Here is a 12,417-nt window from a genome sequence, read left to right as displayed (position 1 = left end):
CTGCCTCCCAAGTAGCTGGGACTACAGGCACCTGCCACTATGCCTGGCCATTTTTTGGTTGCAGCCATCATTGTTGTTTGGCGGGCCTGGGCTGGATTTGAACCCACCAGCTCAGGTGTATATGGCCGGTGCCTTACCCACTTGAGCCACAGGCGCTGAGCCTAAACAGTCCACTTCTAAATAACTCATAGGTCAAACAAGAAATTACAAGGGGGCTTGGCGCCTGTAGCTCAGCAGCTAGGACGCCAGCCACATACACCAGGGCTGGCAGGTTTGAACCCAGCCCGGGCCTGCCAAACAACAATGGCAATTACAACAAAAAACTAGCCGGGCATTGTGGCAGGTGCCTGTAGTCCCAGATACTTGGGAGGCTGAGGCAAGAGAATCGCTCAAGCCCAAGACTTGGAGGTTGCTGTGAGCTGTGATGCCATGGCACTCTACCAAGGGCAACAGCTTGAGACTTTCAAAAAAAAAGAAAAGAAAAGAAATCACAAGGGATTGTAGGAAAAGCAAATAAAGCAGTGCCTCATGGGAAAGTTACGGTATTAAGTACTTACATTAAAAAAGAAGGATTTTAAAAACCAATAATCTAAAAAAAAAAAAAAACCAATAGTCTAAATTTTCATCTTTGAAAACTAGAAAAAGAAGAGCAAATTAAACCCAGAGAAATAAAAGAAAATAAATATTAAAGAGCCGAAATCAGCAAAATAGAACACAATTATTAGAAAAAATTAACAAAGCCAAAAAGTTGATTATCTGAAAGGATTAATAAAGGTTACAAACCTCTAGCAAAATGAACAAAGAAAGAAATAAAATATAATTTATCAGAACCAAGAACGAAAGAAGCAATATTACTGTAGATTCTAAAAGAATAATAAATCAATATTAAGAACAGATTAAAGCTAATAAATTTGACAACTTAGATAAATGGACAGAGTCCTTGAAAAACTCAACCTATAAAAATGACACAAGATGAAATAGAAAATCTGAGCAGCCTTGCATCTATTATAGAAATTAAATTCTATCAACTATTAGGTTTTTTTTGAGATGGAGTCTCACTATGACATCCTTAGTAGAGTGCTATGGCATCACAGCTCACAGCAACCTCAAACTCTTGGGCTTAAGTGATTCTCTTGTCTCAGCTTCCCAAGTAGCTCGGACTACAGGCGCTCACCACAACACCCGGCTGTTTTGTTGTTGTTGTTGTTGTTGCAGCTGTCATTGTTGTTTTAGCTGGCCCGGGCCAAGTTTGAACCTGCCAGCCCTGGCATATGTGGCTGGCGCCCTAACCACTGAGCTACGGGCACTGAGCCTCTATCAACTATTTGGAAAAGAAATACTAATCTTTCTCAAACTCTTTCAAAAATGGAAGAGAAGGAAATATTTCCCACATTGTGCATAATTCATAGCAAAACTTGACAAAGACACAGCAAGAAAAAATTAAAGATTAACAGCCTTTGTGAACATGAATACAGAAATCCTTAGCAAGACATTAAAAATTGATTCCAGCAAATGGAGTTAATCCTGATAATGCAAAGTTGATGCATTCACCACATTATCCCAGGAACACAAAATCAAGTGTAATTCACTACATACCCAGAACAAAGGAGAAAATTCATATGATCATCTCAATAGATGCAAAAAAAGAATGTTCCTTCATGGTAATAAGTCTGTGCAAATTAAAAAGAAGAGAACTTCATTAATCTGATAAATGCTTCTTGTAAAAACTTTCAGCCGAATGGTGGAATGGTAAAAGCTTTTCCCCTAAGACTAGGAACAAAGCAAGGTTGTTTACTCTCACCATTTCTATTTAACATTGTCCTGGTGATCTTAGCCAGTGCAGTAATGCATGAAAAGACATAAAAGGCATAAAAATAGGGAAGAAAGAGTAAAACTGTCTTTTATTAATAGATTATGTGAATGTTTTCATAAAGCTCTCTAAGAATTCTGCCAAAAAATAAATCAGCCAAATGGGGTGACACACCTGTAATCCTAGCACTCTGGGAGGCTGAGGTGCGAGGATCACTTGAGCTCAGGAGTTCAAGACCAGCCTGAGCAAGAGCAAGACCCTGCCTCTAAGAAAACTAAAAAAGTCTAACTGGGTATTGTGGCAATTGCCTGTAGTCCCAGCTGCTTGGGAGGCTGAAACAAAAGGATGGCTTGAGCCCAAGAGTTTGAGGTAGTAATAAGCTATGATGAGACCATTGAACTCTAGCAGGGTGACGGAGAAAGACCTTATCTAAAAAAAAAAAGTCCTTGTTAGTATAGTGGCGAGTAAAAAAAAAAAGGAAAAAAAGAATGAATCAAAGTTTGTGGCATTGTGCATGGTGATATAAATCAGAGCAGTGTTTGCCTAAGGTAGACAGGGGTTGTCTGGAGGGAGAGCTAAGAAACATTTCTGGAGTCATGTAAGTGTTCTATATCTTGATTGGGGGGTATTGGTTATACAAGCATATGTATGCATATATAGAAACTCACAAAATAGACACTTAAGGTAAATTTCATTGTAGGTAAATTTTACTTCCAAAAAAGAAAGACAAAAGTGTATAGAGTTAAAATAGAAACGATTATTTCAATACTATGTACTACTTCATATATATGACTTAAAATTGAGAGTATATTTTTTTTCAACATTCATCATGCAACTCCTATGGGTCAGCCATTGTAGTAGTTGTAGAGATATAAAGGTCAGTAAGAGAGAGTGGCTGGACTCAAAGAGCTCAGCATCTAGCAGGAGCCATAAAAACATAAGAGATTTTTAAGCCCTAATGTAGAAACAGAGGCTGAGTGTGAGACATTTGCAAAGGAGGGAAGAAGTGATTCTGATTTGTTGGGGTTAGAGAGTTAGGACCAAAGTGAATGAACTTTGCAAGGGGAAGAAGAGTTTTTCAGGTCAAGAAAACCTCATGAACTGAGGTCTACAGAAGCATGAGCTTGCATGACATGTTTGTAGAATTTTGAGTGACCCAATGTGAGTGACTACAGTGATGAGATTTTAATGATGGAACCAGATTGTACAGTTTTAAATGCTGCTCTGAAGAGTTTAGTTTTATAGTTAGTAAGGGACTACTGACGGCTTTTAGACAGGTGTGACACCAATTCTGTGTGTTTGTATTTTAGAAAAGAATACCTGTTATAGTAAAGAAGAATCATTAAAATTAGCTAAAGATTAGAGGTAGAATTAACCGAAAGGAGTTACAGGAATTCAGTAGTCACTTATTATTTTTTTTTTTTGTAGTCACTTATGTTTTAAAAATAAGTACTTATTAGAATTTTATGACTATTTGGTTATTATTATTTTTTTTTAATTAACAACAGGAATCCAGAAACATTTTGGACAACCACAGGAATGTTTCCCCAGGAATTTATTATTTTTTTTCACAAACATGTGAGGATTGAAAGGTTTATAATCCAAAGTTACTTCGGTAAGCAAATCATACATTAATTTTCTTTATTTCTTTTTCTGGTGTTCCAGGTGAGGCTCATACTTTAATTTTCATTCTTTAATTTTTCCATAGTTAGAAAGCACATATGTAAACTTTTGGCCAAATGCTAGCTTTTCTTTACAGCATGGAATCCAGTTTTATTGCTGGGGTGAGAGAGTGAGGATTAGGGGTTAAGTGCCTTGAGCTCAATTAGCCTCTCAGAAGTTGCACATTTGAAACTCTTCCAAAACAGATAATAATTTCTTAGCCAGGCGTTGTGGCGGGCGCCTGTAGTCCCAGTAACTCGGGAGGCTGAGGCAAGAAAGTCGCTTAAGCCCAGGAGTTGGAGGTTGCTGTGAGCTGTGTGATGCCATGGCACTCTACCGAGGGCCATAAAGTGAGACTCTGTCTCTACCAAAAAAACAAACAAACAAACAAACAAAAAAAACCAGATAATAATTTCCATGCAATTTACTATGTGAAAGTCTTTGGCAAAAGGCCTTGTTATGAACGTCAGAATGCCAGATGCTAGGTTCCATGACATCTTTACTCTAGATTATATTTGGCCTGGGGGTTCTCTGTAAAATTCTTGATTAAAAATGGAATACTGAGGCTGGGCATGGAGGTTCATGCCTTTCTTCCCAGCACTGTGAGAAACCAAGGTGGGTGGACTGCCTGAGCTCAGTAGTTCCAAACCAGCCTAAGCAAGAACAAGACTCTGTGTCTAAAATTAGCTGGGCATTGAGGTGGGTGCCTGTAGTCCCAGCTACTTGGGAGGCTGAGGCAAGGGAATCACTTGAGCCTGAGAATTTGAGGTTGCTTTGAGCTATGATGACATGGCACTCTATCTGGGGTGACAAAGTGAGACTGTCTCAAAAAATAAATAAATAAATAAACAAAAATAAAATAAAAGTGGATAATCCTAATTATTCACACTGAATCGTTTTGATTCTTTTGGCATTTGCTGAGGGATTTAGGAGGAGAATCTCCCCTTGGAACATCATTCTAATCATATGTATTTTTGTTTGTTTGTTTGTTTTTCCTGGAGACAGAATCTCACTCTGTTGCCCTGGGTAGAGAGAGTGCCATGGCATCATCATAGCTAGCTTTGTTGCCCTGGGTAGAGTGCCTTGACATCGTCGTAGCTCACGGCAACCTCAAACTTGGGCAATCCTCTTGTCACAGCCTCCCAAGTAGTTGGGACTTAGATTGAGGCACCTGCCACAACCCCAGCTACTTTTCTACTTTTAGTAAAGACAGGGTCTTGAGCTCCTAAGCTCAGGCAATTCACCAGCCTTGGCCTCTCAGAGAACTAGGATTACAGGTGTGAGTCACCACACTCGGGCCCTGTGTGTGTTTTTTAATTTGTTTATTTTTAGGAGCAGGTCTCGCTCTGTCACCCAGGCTGGAGTGCAGTGGTGTGATCATAGTTCACTGCTGCCTGGAACTTCTGAGCTCAGGGGATCCTCCCACCTTAGCTGAGTAGCTAGGACTACAGACATGTGCCACCATGTTGGCTAATTTGTTAATTTTTTGTAGTGATGGGATCTCACTGTGTTGCTCAGGATGGTCTTGAACTCCTGGCCTCAAGCCATCCTCCTACCTCCCAAAGTGTTGGGATTACAGATGTGAGTCACTGTGCCTGGCCTGTTTATTTAAGGATAAAGTGTGTCAGACAAAATTGTGGCAGGTAACAGAATACATCCTAAACGATTCAAATGAACAGGCTTTATTGATGGAACTGCTTACAAAATTATGGCCCAGTTGGGCGGCGCCTGTGGCTCAGTGAGTAGGGCCCCAGCCCCATATGCCGAGGGTGGCGGGTTCAAACCCAGCCCCGGCCACACTGCAACAAAAAAATAGCCGGGCGTTGTGGCGGGCGCCTGTAGTCCCAGCTGCTCGGGAGGCTGAGGCAAGAGAATCGCGTAAGCCCAAGAGTTAGAGGTTGCTGTGAGCCGTGTGACGCCACAGCACTCTACCCGAGGGCGGTACAGTGAGACTCTGTCTCTACAAAAAAAAAAAAAAAAAAATTATGGCCCGGAGTAAGGGAACAAACTAGGGATGATGAAGCCCTAGAAACTAGCTATAGCACAAAGCCGTTACCAGCTCTTTCCTTCCTGGGACGGGAAGGAAATGATATTATCAGAGCCCAGCAGGAGCAGCCTGTGCAGAAGAGCAAGAGGGCCAGGAGCCATAGGCATGCGGGGACTGTTGACTACTCAAAGCAGGGAGGGGTTGGAAATAAAATAGCCTGACCTCACTTTCCTCCTGCCCTTCAGTCTCCTCCATGTGCCTCCCACTGGCCAAATCCAGTCAGAACCCAGGGGTAAGTGGGTCCAGGTGATGAGAGTTCACAGAGATCAGGCCCTCATAGCACAGAACAGGACGGAGAAGGGGAAGAATCTGAGTGGTAGAGACTGGGTTGGGGACAGTGAAGAGAAACCAGTGCAGAAGGAAGGTGACTGCGTTCCTGATAAGTCTCTCCCCTGTCGTTCATTGTAGAGGCTCCAGAGTCAGACAGACCTGAAGTTTGAATTCCAGTTCTGGCACTTACTAGCTGCACATCATTTAAACCTTGCCTGGCTTCTCTAAGCCTGTTCTCTCATCAGTAAAGTAGGTTAATAATACTTTACTCATAAGATCATAGTCAAGAAGGAATGAATAAATATGCTTGACTCATTATAAAAAATTGGTTCTCCATAAAAAATTTACAAGACCATCAATAGTGCTATGATAAGTAGTAATATCCCCCCAAATCTGGATGATACCAATTTTAAAAAGCTCTTCTAGGGTGGTGTGTGGTAGCTAATACCTGTAATCTTAGCATTTTGGGAGGCTAAAGCAGGAGGATCACTTGAGGCCAGGAGTTTGAGATTAGCTTGGGCAATATAGCAAGACTCCATCTCAACAAAAAAATTAAAAAAAAAAAAAGGTGAGCATGGGGGTGCATGCCTGTAGTCTCAGATGCTCTCAAGGTAAAGGCAGGAGGATTGCTTGAACCAAGGAGTTCAAGGCTGTAGTGAGCTATGATCATGCCACTACGCTCCAGCCTGAGCAAGATCCTATCTCTAAAACAATAAAAAAGACCAAAGAAAGCTCTGCGTTGTATGGTTGCAAACATTTATAAGATCATAGTTACGTAAAACTACATTTTACCTTAGGCCCTAAGGCTTAGGGGTTTATGGCAAAAATCCCTAAGAGTTTTATTACAGAGTGAGTAACTTCCAGAACACAGTGTTCCACATCCCAGTCCTCTGTGTAGTCCCCCCGATGAATGACAGTCTCAGGCTGAGGGGCAAAAATTAGGGGCAACAACACAGAATCAATTGTCTAACTAACACTTTATTTATTTTGTTGATTTACAATGTCAGTGCGGACCTTAAAGATTGAAAGGACCACGTCTAAAGATCCAGTTGATTTTGAACAGTGGATTGAAAAAGGTATGTGCTTGTTTTACCAGAAATGTTCTGAGCACGAGGATTAGATAATAGTCCCTCGGCTCTCCATTTCTAGTCCGGCTGCATTTTGGTGAGCAAAGATGACTTTATTGATTCTTGTGACACATTTAGGGCCTAGAAAGACCCAGGTGTGAACACGAGACCGCTTCCTCACTTAGTGGTTATACAATTACAGTGTCCTCATGAGAAAAATGAAGATGATACCTACCATTTAAATTTTTGGTAAACTAGTATCTGGCATATAATAGAAAATATTGGTTTCTTCTCTCCTTCCTTCCTTCCTTCCTCATTAATGGTGCTAGTTAAATATCATCAGCAGAATTGATAGCCTCTAATTAAGCCTGTTGCCTTCATATGTCTCTTTCCCCTCACAAATACTATGAAAATAATAGTAAAAGAATAAAAGAGACATAAACCCACAAAGGCAAAAAATAAAAACAAAGAAGCAAATGTGAGAGATTAGTATATATTATATAATAGAGGGAAAGCAGAGGAGTAGTTAATGGCATAGCTGAACAGCTTAGGTTATGATCTATGCACCTGCCAAGGAAAATATCAATGAGAAGCAAGTCAGTTTGCCGCACAGAACCCCAGAAAGGTTAGGACTTGAAGGTAACAGGTACCATGGAAAGTATGAGTGAGACATGGGCCAGAAAACAGGGTGATTGGTTGAATGTCTATATACAGAGTGGTTGGACTCTAGGTACCTTCTTCTTCCCCACAAAGCTAGGTGACCACTCTTTTCTCTACCACCACCCTCAAGAGAGGACCAGGAACATTGGAATGGGGGCTTCCAGGAATCAGGACTTAGGAGGTCAGGCATAGTAGAGAAAGTGAATGGGAGAGACAAGGGGTTGAGAACAGGGTGGAAGTGGAAGCCTTCATGTTGAATATTGAGTAACGGAAACACCAGCCTGTGCACCTGTGCTCTGCTATTGACGTCAGCAACCAAGACTATGCCTCCAGCTAAGACACTAGAGGATTCATCTTTGGAAAAACTGAATAGCCCCAGAAAAAAGAGCTATAGATGTTGACAAAGACTAGCTCATTCCTGGTCACCCTATTGAAGTACACCAATCACAAGCCTGGCTCATGAACACAGTTTTCAAATGATTTTGTATTCTGGCTCAGTGCTACAGCTCAGCAGCAAGGGCACCAGCCACATACACCGAGGCTGGTAGGTTCAAACCCAGCCTGGGCCTGCCAAACAACGACAACTACAACGAAAAAATAGCCGGGTATTGTGGCAGACGCCTGTAGTCTCACTACTCGGGAGGCTGAGGCAAGAGAATTGCTTAAGCCCAAGAGTTTGAGGTTGCTGTGAGCTGTGATGCTAAGGCACTACACTCTACCGAGGACAACATAGTGAGACTGTGTCTCAAAAAAAAAAAAAGATTTTGTGTTCTTAAGTAACAAGAGATCATCAGACATTAAAGAAGGCCTCAAACCTTGAATATGATCAAGCCTTTTAGCTCTGATTTCCAATTGATAGGAAATATAAAGAATAGAGGAACAAATCAAATGAAACCTTGAGAAAGCAAGATGATAGTGTCTAGCATGTGGGACAGTCTATAAAGCAACTGCCCTGGTTTCTTCAGTAACCCAAATAGTAAAAAAAAAGTATGGGAGAGAGAGAAGTTCCATGTTCAAAGGCACTTAATTCTTTTTTTTTTTTTTAAGACAGAATCTCACTATGTTGCCCTCAGTAGAGTGCTTTGGTGTCACAGCTCTACTGGGCTTAAGCGATTCTCTTGCCTCAGCCTCCCAAGTAGCTGGGACGACAGGTGCCTGCCACAACGCTTGGCTGTTTTTTGTTGCAGTTGTTGTTGTTTAGCTGGTCCGGGCTGGGTTCGAATCTGCCAGGCCCTGTGTATGTGGCTGGCGCCGTAACCACCTCCTGGGTGGTATAATTATATAAAGAATTATTACTGGGCGGAGGGAGGGTGACTGGTGGGATTACACCTGCAGTGCATCTTACAAGGGTATATGTGAAACTTGGTAAATGTAGAATGTAAATGTCTTAACACAATAACTAAGAAAATGCCAGGAAGGCTATGTTAACCAGTGTGATGAAAATGTGTCAAACAGTCTATAAAACCAGTGTATGGTGCCCCATGATCGCATTAATGTACACAGCTATGATTTAATAATAAAAAAAAGAAAATAAATAAAAGAATGAGGGTGATCTCCATCAAAAAAAAAAAAAAAAAGAATTCGGGAGGCTGAGGCAGGAGAATCACCTAAGCCCAGGAGTTGGAGGTTGCTGTGAGCTGTGTGACGCCACAGCACTCTGCCGAGGGCCATAAAGTGAGACTCTATGTCTCTACAAAAAAAAAAAAGAATTATTATTTAGAAATGGATAATAAAGTTTTTATAGGTGAAATGTTACAATTTCTTAGACTTACTTTAAAATGCTTCAGCAAAAAAAGTTTAATCTACTATGATGAAATTTAGTAATTATAAAATCTAGATAATAGGTATATATGGGAATCATTATTTTTGTTCTCTTTTATATATGTTTGAAACTTTCTTATTTTTCATAACTAAAAAAACCAACAAAACAAATGACAAAGAGTTTATCATGAACTCTTGGTAGAATTTATATAGGGTGGTCATAAAGTTCATGTGCAGTTTAAAATAGTGTACAATTTAAAATTGCACGTGAACTTTGTGGCCACCCTGTACAAGAAAGAAAATAAGATTATAAGTATTACTTATTTTGGCAGTAAATAAATATTTACATAGACCTAACAATGTAAGGTCTATGTAAAGTATGATTTCAGGGCAGCGCCTGTGGCTCAGTGAGTAGGGCACCGGCCCCATATACTGAGGGTGGCAGGATCGAACCTGGCCCCGGCCAAACTGCAACAACAACAAAAAATAGCCGGGCGTTGTGGCAGGCACCTGTAGTCCCAGCTACTTGGACTGAGGCAAGAGAATCACCTAAGCCCAAGAGCTGGAGGTGGCTATGAGCTGTGACGCCACAGCACTGTACTGAGGGCAACAAAGCAAGACTCTGTCTCTTAAAAAAAAAAAAAAAGTATTGATTTCAAAATTGAGAGGAGGGGGAAGGAGGGAGAAGTTACAGGAGGAGGAGGAACATATTGATTTCAGAAACCTAAACTTTTTTTTTTTTTGAGACAGAGTCTCACTCTGTCACCCTCAGTAGAGTGCCGTGGCGTCATGGCTCACAGCAACTTCAAACTCTTGGGCTTAGGAGATCCCCTTGCCTCAGCCTCCTGAGTAACTGGGACTACAGGCGCCTGCCACCACACCCAGCTAGTTTCTCTACTTTTAGCCCGCCAAAAAACCCAAACTTCCACCTACCATAATACAAAGTCAGTGAAAAATTTGTAAGCAAGAAAAGACATATAAGCATATTATAAATCCAGGAGAAACAGCTTAAAGAGTTGAAAATGTTCACTTCTTGGCAGCAGGATGGGAGGAGAAAGAAGAGAGAACGCAAGGGATTACTATTTTTCATTATCTCGTGGAAGGGTTAGGGAACAGAAACACGTAATCTTACTTCCTAGAGAATTCCCTTTTAGTACTACAGAGCTTTTAAGTTATGTATGTTAATTATATTTATTTATTTATTTTTATTATTTATTTATTTTTTTTTTTTTGAGACAGAGTCTCACTATGTCACCCTCGGTAGAGTGCCGTGGTGTCACAGCTCACAGCAACCTCAAACTTTTGGGTTTAAGTGATTCTCTTGCCTCAGCTTCCCGGTAGCTGGGACTACAGGTTCCTGCCACAATGCCCCACTATTTTTTGTTGCAGTTGTCAGTGTGGTTTAGTAGGCTCAGGCCGGGTTTGAACCCACTAGCCTCTGTGTATGTGGCTGGTGCTGTAACTACTATGCTACGGGTGCTGAGGCAACTATTTTTATTTAAATAAAATTAATTTCTGGCTGAACTCAATAGTTTACGCCTGTAATCTCAGCACTCTCGGAGGCCAAGGCAGGAGTTCAAGACCAGCCTCAGCAAAATGAGATCTCATCTCTATTAAAAACAGAAAAAAATTAGCTGGGTGTTGTGGCAGACACCTATGGTCCCAGCTACTAGGGAGGCTGAGGCTGGAGGATTGCTTTAGCCCAGGAGTGTGAGGTTGCTGAGAGCTAGGCTGAGGCCATGACACTTTAGCCCAGGTGACAGAGTAAGACAGCCTCAAAAAATATTAATTTCTAATAATGTCAATAGCTGTTATTACATCAATTAAATATTCCTATTTCCAGAAAAATTTGATATGTCTAACTTATGATCAAATAAATTAATCTATCCTAAAATTATATAAGTACACGTTTTTAAAACTTGGATATCGGGTGGTGCCTGTGGCTCAACAGAGTAGGGCGCCAGCCCCATATGCCGGAGGTGGCGGGTTCAAACCCAGCCCTGTCCAAAAACTGCCAAAAAAACACTTGGATATCATGGGTGGCACCTGTGGCTCAGTGAGTAGGGTGCCGGCCCCATATACCGAGGATGGTGGGTTCAAACCCATCCCCGGCCAAACTGCAACAAAAAAATAGCTGGGCGTTGTGGCGGGCGCCTGTAGTCCCAGCTACTCGGGAGGCTGAGGCAAGAGAATTGCCTAAGCCCAGGAGCTGGAGGTTGCTGTGAGCTGTGTGAGGCCACGGCACTCTACCATGAGCGATAAAGTGAGACTCTGTCTCTACAAAAAAAAAAACCACTTGGATATCAGAAATGATCACGTCCTGGGCTACACAATTCTGGGCTGCAGCCGTATATTCACTGAGAAACTAAGCTATAGTTGTTACTGTCTCAGGTCTGAATTACTGTTAGCTTCATCCTTAGATTTTCATATTTTATTGATTCCTTACTTTGTATTCCTTTACTGTAATTTATATTTGCATTTCTTTTCTTTTTTTTTTTTTTGAGACAGACTCTCACTCGGTCCCCCTGCGTAGAGGGCTATGGTGTCACAGCTCACAGCAACCTCCAACTTTTGGGCTCAAGTGATTCTCTCACCTCAGATTTTCTTTTTTTTGAGTACAGACAGGGTCTCGCTTTTGCTTAGACTAGTCTTGAACCCGTGAGCTCAGCAATCCACCCACCTCGGCCTCCCAGAGTGCTAGGATTATGGGCATGAGCCACTGCGCCCTACCCTGCATTTCTTTTTGATTATACTACCTAGAAATGTTGTATAGCTTGTAGTTTACTATTTTTTACCTTTTTTATATCAAATTTCAACCCCCAAACACTGATATTTCTTTGAATCTGGTCCTAATTTATAGTTTACCAGATATCATATTTTGCTGAACCTGAATTTCTATAGCTATCCTTATGTATTTTGAGCCATAACTCGTTTCTGTTAAATTTGTTTTTTAGACTTTGTACACACAGAGGGGCAGCTTCAAACTGAAGAAGTTTTGGTAAGTCAATATACTTTGTAGAAATAAAAATTATCTTTAACCAACACAGTGTTGGTTACCGAGGGTGGCGGGTTCAAACTTGGCCCCAAGTTTTTGAGTTTTTAAAGTTTTAAAATTTGGATTTTAAACCTATCTCTATAGT

General features: G+C 41.1%; 1 protein-coding gene across 9 annotated transcripts in view; it reads left to right on the top strand.

Moving 5' to 3' along the window:
• The window catches only part of IFT25 (intraflagellar transport 25), a 47,958-nt gene that overhangs the window by 24,450 nt on the left and 11,091 nt on the right, over window positions 1–12,417 (top strand). For all 9 annotated transcript variants that reach the window (XR_008376823.1, XM_053575236.1, XM_053575238.1 and 6 more), the window contains 3 exons: window positions 3,319–3,425; window positions 6,797–6,865; window positions 12,232–12,275. Coding sequence is in view for 8 of the 9 variants with exons in the window: in XM_053575236.1 (XP_053431211.1) it covers window positions 3,319–3,425; window positions 6,797–6,865; window positions 12,232–12,275 (220 nt within the window). In the remaining variant the exon portion in view is untranslated. The remainder of the gene's footprint in view (window positions 1–3,318; window positions 3,426–6,796; window positions 6,866–12,231; window positions 12,276–12,417) is intronic.

Source organism: Nycticebus coucang, chromosome 22 (assembly GCF_027406575.1).
Source record: "Nycticebus coucang isolate mNycCou1 chromosome 22, mNycCou1.pri, whole genome shotgun sequence".
Classification (NCBI taxonomy): domain Eukaryota; kingdom Metazoa; phylum Chordata; class Mammalia; order Primates; family Lorisidae; genus Nycticebus; species Nycticebus coucang.
This window is presented reverse-complemented; position numbering and strand designations above follow the sequence as displayed.